The sequence below is a fragment of the Bos mutus genome, chromosome 29 (genome assembly GCF_027580195.1).
Source record: "Bos mutus isolate GX-2022 chromosome 29, NWIPB_WYAK_1.1, whole genome shotgun sequence".
NCBI classification, from domain to species: Eukaryota; Metazoa; Chordata; class Mammalia; order Artiodactyla; family Bovidae; genus Bos; species Bos mutus.
Genome location: NC_091645.1, coordinates 21497552 through 21508508, shown reverse-complemented (window position 1 = coordinate 21508508; position 10957 = coordinate 21497552). Strand labels below are relative to the sequence as shown.

Below are 10957 nucleotides of genomic sequence, written 5' to 3'. Positions count from 1 at the left end.
ATTGTAGGAATAAGAGTAGTGTAAGAAGATTTAATATAGGCCTAATCAGAATCACGAGAGACATTAGAAAAAGTGCAGGAGAGGAAACATTGGGGGGAAAAGCAAGATTTTACAGCAGAAAGTCTCACTACAAAATAAAAGGTTCAGGGCCTCCCTGGTGGCTCAGTGTAAGGAATCCACCTGCTAATGCAAGAGACATGGGTTTGATCCCTGGTCAGGGAAGATCCCACGTGCTGTGGAGCCACCAAGCTCATGTGCCACAACTGTTAATTAATCCTGTGCTCTAAAACCCAGAAACCGCAACTAATGAGCCCACGTGCCAAACTACTGAAGCCCGAGCAGCCGAGAGCCCATGCGTGCTTCACAGCAAGAGAGGCCACTGCAATAAGAAGCTGGAGAACCGCAACTAGAGAGGAGCCCTCCCTCACCACAACCAGAGAAAAGCCCGTGCAGCAACGAAGACCCAGCACAGCCAGAAATAAATAAACAAAGACCTACTGTAGAGCACATGCAGCTCTGCTCAATGTTATGTGGCAGCCTGCATGGGAGGGGAGTTTGGGGAGAGTGGATACCTGTGTACGTATGGCTGAGCCCTTTTGCTGTTTACATGAAACTGTCACAACATTGTTAATTGTCTATACCCCAGTACAAAATTAGAAGTTTAAAATTTAAGAAAATAAAAAAAAATTTATTTAAAAATTTTATAAATAAAAGTTTCAATTTATTATAACATTTCTGTATTTGTCTGCATGTCATAAACTCACTGAAAATATAATAAAATAAAATACTAACTGATTAAATTTCTTGAACCAAGATCATATTGGGGAATTATTTTAATTGAAGTATAGTTGATTTAGTATTGTATAGCTGGAGAAGGAAATGGTAACCCACTCCAGTATTCTGGCCTGTGAAATGCCATGGATAGGGGAGCCTGGCAGGCTACAGTCCATGGGGTCACAAATAGTCAGACACAACTTAGCAACTAAACCACCACCCCCATGGATAGTTTGGGAACTTCCCATGTGGCTCTGTGGTAAAGAATCTGCCTGCCAATGCAGGAGACACAAGAGATGTGGGTTTGATCCCTGGGTCAGGAAGATCCCTTAGAGTAGGAAATGGCAACCCACTCCAGTGTTCTTGCCTGGAAAATTCCATAGGCAAAGGAGCCTCGTGGGTTACAGTCCATGGGGTCACAAAGAATCAGTCATGGCTGAGCATACACACACATAGTTGATTAATAATACATTTATTAGTTTCTGGTATACAGCAAAGTGTTTAAGATATACACATATATTCATAGTCTTTTCTATTATGACTTATTACAGAATATTGAATATACTTCCCTGTGCTATATGATAGGACCTTGCTGTTTATCCATTCTAGTCCCAAATATCCCAATCCAACCTCCCTTGCCATTCCACCAGACAACCACAAGCTAGAATTTTTCCATTTTATAGATGAGGAGACTCTGACTTTGAAAGTGAATAAGCCAGATTAAAGTTATAATAGTAGATAATAACCTGAATTTAAATAATATTTGATAAATATATTTTCTCCTATGTGCCAGTTCCTGTATTGATTTTCACATCACCAATCTACCCCCCCAAAAAATGATTTGTGGAGTGAATATAAGTTAGAGGAGATCCAGATCCTTGTTGACTTTACCACTTAAAGTCATTATTTGTTGTTGCTGTTCAGTCGGTAAGTTGTGTTTGACTCTTTGCAACCCCATGGATTGCAGCATGCCAGGCTCCTCTATCATCCACTATCTCCCAAAGTTTGCTCAAATTCATGACAAATTGAACTGTAGTCTCAAATCTTTGATTAATAAAATTTGAAGTTCACAGCACATTCCCCTAACAGTTATATCAAGAGGTTCTGCTAAGATTATTTAACTGTAGAACTTTGTATACTATATGACAGCATACAAATGCAAAGCCTTATTTATTCAAATATTACACATTTTACACTCAAAGTCAAATATTACACATTTTCCATTAGAATCAGAACCTAAGTAAGTAGCCAGCTCTTAGACAACAGCATTTAGATTTAAAACATTTTAATATACTTAATAAATATACAGCCAGCCTGAGGGAAGTTCTAACAGAGCATTGATATTTGTCCTCCATAATATTAACAAAAAACAACATACATAGGCAGTCATTTTATCTGTTGTTTCATAAGTATCCTGAATTCATTTATTCAATTTCCCATTCCTTCCTTTCACTTTCTTCCTAGATATAGATTCTGGAGTGATAATAAAATTCCTATATCAGTATCATCTTTTTAAGTCCTTAACTTTAAGTTCAACTTTGTTTGTTCAACATTCAGAAAACTAAGATCATGGCATCCAGTTTCATCACTTCAAGGCAAATAGATGGGGAAACAATGGAAACAGTGACAGACTTTATTTTTTTGGACTCCAAAATCACTGCAGATGGTGACTGCAGCCAAGAAATTAAAAGATGCTTACTCCTTGGAAGAAAAGCTATGACCAACATAGACAGCATACTAAAAAGTAGAGACATTACTTTGCTGACAAAGGCTCGTCTAGTCAAAGCTATGGTTTTTCCAGTAGTCATGTGTGGATGTGAGAGTTGGACTATAAAGAAAGTTGAGCACCAAAGAATTGATGCTTTTGAACTGTGGTGTTGAAGAAAACTCTTGAACGTCCCTTGGACTGCATGGAGATCCAACCAGTCAATCCTAAAGAAAATCAATCCTGAATATTCATTGTAAGGACTGATGCTAAAAGCTGAAACATCACTACTTTGGCCACCTGATGTGAAGACCTGACTCCTTGGAAAAGACCCTGGTGCTGGGAAAGATTGAAGGCAGGAGGAGAAGGGGACGACAGAGGATGAGATGGTTGGATGGCATCACTGACTCTATTGACATGAGTTTGAGTAAGCTCCCAGAGTTGGTGATAGACAGGGAAGCCTGGCATGCTGCAGTCCATGGGTTCCCAGAGTTAGACATGACTTAACAACTGAACTTTGTTTGAAAATAAGATCAAGAATAGAAATTAAAGGGAATTCCCTGGATGCCCAGTAATAAGGACTCAGGGCTCTCACTGCCCTGCTGAAGTTTGATCCCTGGTCTGGGAACTAAGATCCCGCAAGCCATGCCAGGCACTGTTCTAGGCTCTAGGTGGGGGGAAATAACAGATTAGCTTCTACTCTCATGTTGCTTATTTTCTGTGTGCTCGGGTATTGTAGTTAATATTCTTTAGCCTATATCTACATTTATAACAATACAATCTTGCTGTGAAGACTAAATATGGTTACCTATGTAATGAACATAGCATGGAGACTAAAAATAAAAATAGATTTAAAATTTTTCTTTAGTCAATAACCATTTTTATCATTTTATCTTAAATAAAAGTGCAATGTAGCAGCAGAAATAGGGAAATAAGTTTACAAAATCTCACTCTTTAAAACTAAATTTTATGGTAATGAGTCAATATTACAAATTGTGTGAATAGAACTCTTCACTGAGTTATGTTTCCTGAAAAAAGACCTTCAGGTAATGAACAGAAGGAATTGTCTTTACTCTTGTATCATGGCAAATTAAATCTAAAATACGGCCTACATGGATTAGAGCTAGAAAAGGGAATCAAATTGCAGGAAATACAAACTTGTTTAGTGTTAACACAGGATTATCTATCTGGGAAAGTGTACTTGCTAGTGGGACAGTACTTTCTTCCAGATTTCACTACAGAACAAAAAAATCCTATATTATACAAATTTTTTTGCTCAAATCAACTTGCTGATTTTTTACATTTCCTGAAGAATCTTGCAACCAACTAACCTGGATATGGAAGAAAACATCTTGAACAGGAAGTAGTATCCCCCCTAATAAAAATGAATACATTATTCTTAAATTTGGTGATTGGGAATCACTCTGCCAGGTGTGGAGCATCTGGGTAAACTCACAAAATTAGGTTCCTACATATACTAAACAAATATTCTAAACTGCCCCCATAGGACAATCACCAAGGGAAAAGTGGGAGAACTTTATTTTTATACTCAACACTTAACATAAGGCAATTCTAACACCAAGGTTGTGATGTATTAACCTCAATGGCAGAAGCAGTACTAATTTAGAAGTCTGTTTTGATTCTTTGGCCATCAAATCCAGAGGCATAGATTTGCATTTTCTATGCTTTAAAAACTTTTTTCCTTGTCTTTAAGGCAATGCTTTAAATTATTGGTCTTTCAATTTGCAGAAATGAAAAACAAAATTTCTGAATAACACATGTTCCAACTGCCAATGCAGGAAAATGTAGGTTTGATCCCTGGGTCAGGAAGATCCCCTCTGGTAGGAAGTGGTAACCTACTCCAGTATTCTTGCCTGGAAAATTCCATGGTCAGAGAAGCCTGGAAGGGGGTCCTAGAGAGACAGAGGCAACTGAGCACGCAGGCACACAAGGCTGGTTAACTTATTAGAATGTCAGGTTAACAAGGCCAAAATCCAGGGTTTAAAGTCCAACTAGGCCAGTTGGTTTTCCAAACTATTTCTGACAACACATGTTGTTGGTTAAAGAAATCTCTTCACTTCTGAGGACTTAAAAACAACAACAACAACAAAAAACCTACAAAAGTAAGGCATTAATAATGTAAAAACGGTGTCTTGTTGGTCACTGGAAAACTACTTTTTCTGGGACAAGCACATATATTTTCAGGATTATTAGAAACGCACGTTCTAAAACACTTGTTAATTCTACGGTTTTAGGTAGGATACTTGCAATGTTACCTCCTCTATCCAGAAAATCCATGGCACTACAAGGCAGTTACTTTACATATTTGTAATTAAGTTACAATTACTTTATTATATATTAGGACCTAAAATAATATTTTGGACACATGAAAGTACAGGAGATGTGGTGAGAAAACAGGAATTTTAATTTTGTAAACCATACATTCGAGTAATCAGTAACACAATGTTGCCCACAGAGAACTGGGGTCTGGGCTGAAAACTTCTCTTCCCCAGTGCAATATCACACAGGACTCCCAAGAGCTAACAACAGGTCTGTCCAGATGCTAAGACCAGGGACTTCGAAATCTCCGTCTTGAGCCTTATAGGACTTCAGGGCAGTTAGAACTTCATCTTTCAGAGGCGGAGGGGCCTGACAGAGGCTTTGAAACCTGCTGAACAACTCCTCCCAGGGCACATCCTGGGGCTCAGTTCCAATCCAAAGGCCTTTCGGAAGGTCATAGTGCAGTTGGCGACCCCAGTTTGTGAGCAGACCCAGGTAGACAGGGGACAGCTCTGGATGGCGCCCCACCACGGAAGTTAAAAGCTCGGCTGGGAGGTTGCGGCAAAAGGCAACCACGATATCTGATTTCCCCAGAAGCCAACGAAGCAGTTCTTGACGCCCGTCTCCCGGTGTTTTGGGGCTGCCTACACCCAATTCCTCTTCTTGGAGCCGGGGGGATGCCTGCGGCAGCAGCAGCGCGGCCGCCACCACCTTCAGGAAGTTGTTCTGGGGCAGGCGCTCCCACAGGCGGCTGAGAAGCCTGCCAGGACCCTCAGCTTCGGCTTCCCCCACCTCCTGCAGACGCCTCAGAAGCAGCTCCGCCTGCGTCTTCATCACTGAGTCCTTCTGAAGGACCGGGTTCTCTCTGTAGGCGTGGAAGCGCAGCATGTGGGCAGCGGCCCGGCAGCGGGCGAAGCGGGTCAGGCTGCCCTGGAGCGCCTCCTCTTCGGCGTCCGGAACGCCGGGGCCGGGAAAGAGCTGCTGGAGCAGGCAGTGAAAGGAGGCATCCCCGAGGGCCGGGTTCGCCAGCAGTCGCAGAGATAGCAGCTGGTCACAGTGCCCCAGGGCCTGAAAGTTCGCCAAGTCCGGGGCTGGAGCGGGCCCAGAGTCACCCTCCTGCTTCCACTGGTTTTGCAGTCGCTGCTCCAGAGCTTTGCGAATACGGGCGTGGCGGCCAAAGCGCCTGTGGATGTGGCGCAGGTAGCCAGCCCACTGTAAAGCCCTGCGAACGGTTGCGGGGTCCCAAGTGCTGACGTGGGTTGTGCGGGAGACAGCCAGAACCTCAGAGAAACGATCCAACTGCTCCAGGAGTGAGTCCATGGGGCGCCGCAGGGCTTTACTTCCGTCTTCACCGTGGCGACGGAGACTCTGCGTGCTGATTGGTGCGTCGGTCAAATGATACGCCTCTCTGCAATGCTATTGGGTAAAATGCCTGTCAATCTCACAGCGGCCTTAACCCGGGTACCTGAAATCCTGGAAATTTAAGCCTGAGCAAAGGCCTGTATTTCACCATGGATGTTGAGGGGATTTTTAAGCAAGGAAGATTGAATGAAGGGCTAGGACTGGAGAATTACCGGATCCACGTGGGAGATGCTGCTGCTGCTGCTATTTACGGAGGTCTCCGTGCTTCCTTTCGCTTTAGAAAAAAATCTCTAGTAGAAATTTCCTGAGTTTTGCGTGAGTAAAACTGTGTTAAGGTTTATCATAATTGGGGAAAGCCAGAGACGTGCTGTTACATATAAGAAAATGTTATTAAATGAAAATTTAAGTTCATTTCAGTTTAGTAAAAAGGTACTGACTCAAATATTTAATGCCAGACACTATGCTAAAGCCTGGGCCTTGAACTTATCTTTCATTATTAGAACTTGAATTCTAGGTTACGTGAAACTTCAAGATTAACAGTTTCTTAAATGTTAAAGGAATTTAAAATTTTATTTCAGAGTTTCACTGTTGTTTTTCGTTTTTGTAACTTACAAGGCAGAATAGCTAAATTGACTCTTATTTCACCCAACTAATTGAACTAAGTGGCATTTAACTGTGGGAGTTAAGCATTCATAAACAAGCATCAGAAAAAGAGGCTTTCACAAAAAGCCTACCTCATATGATCCTGGTGAGGATTAAATAAAATGATAAATGTGAAATGCCATCTTTACTATTTTGGCGATCTTTTAGTATCCATTCTATCATTACCCTTACTCTCTTTGCATAATAAAGATGCAGTTTTGAGTACTGATTGAAGCTCACAGTGGAGGGGTAGGCCGATTTGAGCTAATTGTGGTAATCCAACCCTCCCTTAATTTAGTAATTAATTTAGGAAACCCAGTCTTAAGCGGACCAATGTTTAGTAGTTCCCAAGGACAGAAATTTGTTCAGAAATGGCCAGGTGAATCAATTCTAATCAGTGAGGCCTATATGGTTACTTTTCTTACTCTTCAGAGTTGGTAGATCATGAACATTGACCAATATGAAGTGATAGTTGTATTGGACAATGCAGCTGTATACAAGCTGGGTATCAAGCATGCTTAAGAAATTGTTTCTTCCTCCTGATGCTGTTGAATATTTATATGAAGCCCAAAGCTACCAGATCCATCTCTTTTCCTGAACCAATAGAATTTCAGAATCACAAGGAATACATGGGATTATGACAACTCTCAAATTAACCCTGTTTAAGATTATAACACTATATATTCCCATTTCTTTGGCCAGTTTTATTTTCTGTTGCTTTCAACTAAATATACTGAAGTAATACCAGCTCTTCAGAACACCGGTGTATGGGGCATATAAACACTCTCTGAACACTGCTATTATTGTTAATGTTATATAAGCCTCCGAAGTGAATATCTTCTCATGTCTTCTCCAAATTCTGTTCCTCCCTAATATAAAAGAGCAACCACCAACACTCTATGGTCAAAAGTGGAGAAAATTTTAGCAAAGAAACACACAGCTTGATGTTGCCATATTTATTGTTGGTCCTGAGAGATTTCTGATGCATTCTTTTCCTATGGACTGTTAAGACTTGAAAAATCAAGTTGTGCCATGCTCTAGGGTAGGTTTCATATTTTTAGTTATTTTAAGGTATGCATTACGTCAGAAATTATAGGACACTATGGAACTGGGAGACCAATGAAAACATAGTATTCTGATGCCCCTTTGTATTACTCTGAACAATAGTATATTCACATATTGACACTTATTTCAGTCCTCTGCTTGTGGAAATAATGTTTTTTTATAGGAACAAGCAGACCTGGACTACATCTTCAGGCAGAGCAGACTTAGAGGGTTTTTTCCTCTCATTCTAGAATCAGTTTCATGGAAGGAAAGTGCTTTGGCATTTTGCAATCACTCTGAGGGCAAATACTGTGGGCAGTGGTTACACCTGATCCTAACTCAGTTACTTGACTCAAGACTGAGTTTTGAGTAGGTCTCTCTATATTCTCCAGTAGCAACAATAAATAACAAGCTGACACAACTTTTGAAGACAGATTTCTTATGGAAACTTTACAAACAAACTTGGCACTTTTTGTGACGATGCAAACTCTTTTTCTCAGAGGTGATTATATGTCTTAGTGGAATTTCTTTGTTTTACTTGCTTCCCTTTCAAAGGGGGAAAGTCATCAAATGAATTTTAATGGACAGAGGACATTAGATATGTACAGGGTAATTTGACAATGAAGTCCAGGAACCAATGGCTTTATCTTGCATCCTATGTTCCTATACCTAGTCTCTGATCAGATTGTAGAATATCGTACCAAATCTCAAAAATATTACATTTATATATCTTATAAAAAAAAACAATGTTGATCTTTTTACTCTTTGGAATTGTTTTCAGAAAGGTAACTGACTATAACTAAGCGAGTGTTTTTCTGGATCTTAAAGTTTTCGATCAGTGTACGGTGGGAAGGTTTACAGTTGTATGTCAGAAACATTGATCTCCTTTGGCCTTGGGGAGTCTGAGTGGAGTTTGGGAGACTGGAGTCCTTGCTTAGATCATGAGAGATCTGATAATCCACTCTTCAGTTCTTTGGACGTGGTCTGCCACCTGGGCATCTATTCAATTACTAGAGAGAGTGCACATCGCAGCCCATCAAGAAGTTAACAGTGGAGTTCTAAATGTCCAGAGAGAAAGGGCAAACACTTGTGAGTTCAGAGGAAGGTGTTGGAGGAAGGATTAGAAGGTGAGATCTGTGGGTGTGGATCTAGATAGTGGCCCTAAATCTCTGTTTTCACAAATTTGAGACACTTGCAGTGGATGTGACTTTAAGTGGCCTCAAAGCTAGCAGCATAAGGACTGCCCTGACAATGCATGTTTATTCTGAAATTTAGAACTTCATTAAAACTTTGGGACACCTGACTTGAAGTTTTTTTTGGACTTGACATTCACTTCCATCATTATTGTAGTGTTTAACATTATATTCACAACATTTATTGCCTTTATAAGGAAAGGAAAAAAAGATCTTTTCTTTAAATACAACCACATGCCATATAAATTTTAAAAGGCTGTAAAAAATGGTTTTACCTATTTCATCAACAACATTTCTAGTCAGGTGTCTTAAGAATAAGAAGAGAACTTTGTTAAGGTCTTGTTCAGGAATTGTGACTGACCCTTTCAAGCATCAAAACCAAGACTAAAAAAATATGAAAGAAAGCATGATTAATTTTCCTATGTGAAAATTTTAGTCTTAAATATTGTTAGGAAGTTTTGTATAAATTTAATATGTAGAATCATCTCTATTTAAAATATCATATAAAGAGAATGCAAAAGAATTTTTTTCACCAAGCCTTTTGTATGTAGATCTTTCTCAACTTATGGTGGGATTGTCTCATTAAACCAGTCGTAAGCTTAAAAATATCTTAAGGCCATCCCCAAGAAAAAGAAATGCAAAAAGGCAAAATGGTTGTTTGAAGAGGCCTTACAAATAACTGAGAAAAAAGAGAAGCAAAAGGCAAAGGAGAAAAGGAAAAGTATACCCATCTGAATGCAGAGTTCCAAAGAATAGCAAGGAGAGATAAGAAAGCCTTCCTCAGTGATCAGCGCAAAGAAATAGAGGAAAACAATAGAATGGGAAAGACTAGAGATCTCTTCAAGAAAATTAGAGATACCAAGGGAACATTTCATGCAAAGATGGGCACAATAAAGGACAGAAATGGTATGGACCTAACAGAAGCAGAAGATACTAAGAATAGGTGGCAAGAATACACAGAACAACTATACAAAAAAGATCTTAATGACCCAGATAACTGTGATGGTGTGATCACTCACCTAGAGCCAGACATCCTGGAGTGTGAAGTCGAGTGGGCCTTAGGAAGCATCACTACAAACAAAGCTAGTGAAGGTGATGGAATTCCAGTTGAGCTATTTCAAATCCTAAATGATGATGCTGTGAAAGTGCTGCAGTCAATATGTCAGGGAATTTGGAAAACTGCGTTTAATACTCCTAACCTGCCAAACACTATAGCTTATCCTCACCTACCTTAAATGTGCTCAGAACACTTACAGTAGCCTACAATTGAACAAAATCATGTAACACAAAGCCTCTTTTATAATAAAATGTCACGTATCTCATGACATTTATTGAGCACTATATAAAAAAAAAAAGAAAACATAATGGTTTTATGGGTACAGAGTGACTGTCAGAGTATTGATGGTTGACCCTCTTGATTGTATGCCTGACTGGGAGCTGTCACTCACTGCAGCTGCCCAGCATCAGGAGATGGAATCAGACCACATAGCTGTAGCCTGCAAAAAGATCAAAATTCAAAGTATGAGTCTACTGAATGCATATCACTTTTGCACCATTGTAAAGTTGAAAATTCTTAAGTGAAACCATTGTAAATTGAGGACTATTTGTATGCATACGAAATTCGCTTTGGTTGACTGATATGTGCCATAACACACAAAGATTTTGGATAGCACTGCTCCAATATAGGCTTTCTAACACAATTAGCTAAGGAAAGGGGGCAAAATAAAGACCACTGCAATTCAAATTAGCTTGCCTTAAATTTTCTGCAAATAAGCCAGGAAGAAAATTGGTTGATTAGATATTTTCCTTTTGCCCTTCCCATATTTCCCTAGCCGTGTTCTTTTCTTTTCCCTGTTCTGTGCAGAGAACTGGCCTGATCCTTACTGACACTGTCAGCCTTGTCCCCCTGGCCCTCTGGCTTGATGCTGAGTTGACCAATGAGAGACATTGACCATCA

At 39.9% G+C, this 10957-nt stretch overlaps 1 protein-coding gene across 1 annotated transcript; it reads right to left on the bottom strand.

Moving 5' to 3' along the window:
- Window positions 1–1463: 1463 nt before the first annotated feature.
- FANCF (FA complementation group F) lies at window positions 1464–6132 on the bottom strand. The gene has a single exon (XM_070365139.1). It carries the CDS (start codon window positions 6077–6079, stop codon window positions 5000–5002), a length of 1080 nt encoding a protein of 359 aa, XP_070221240.1. The 5' UTR covers window positions 6080–6132; the 3' UTR covers window positions 1464–4999.
- Window positions 6133–10957: the final 4825 nt, after the last annotated feature.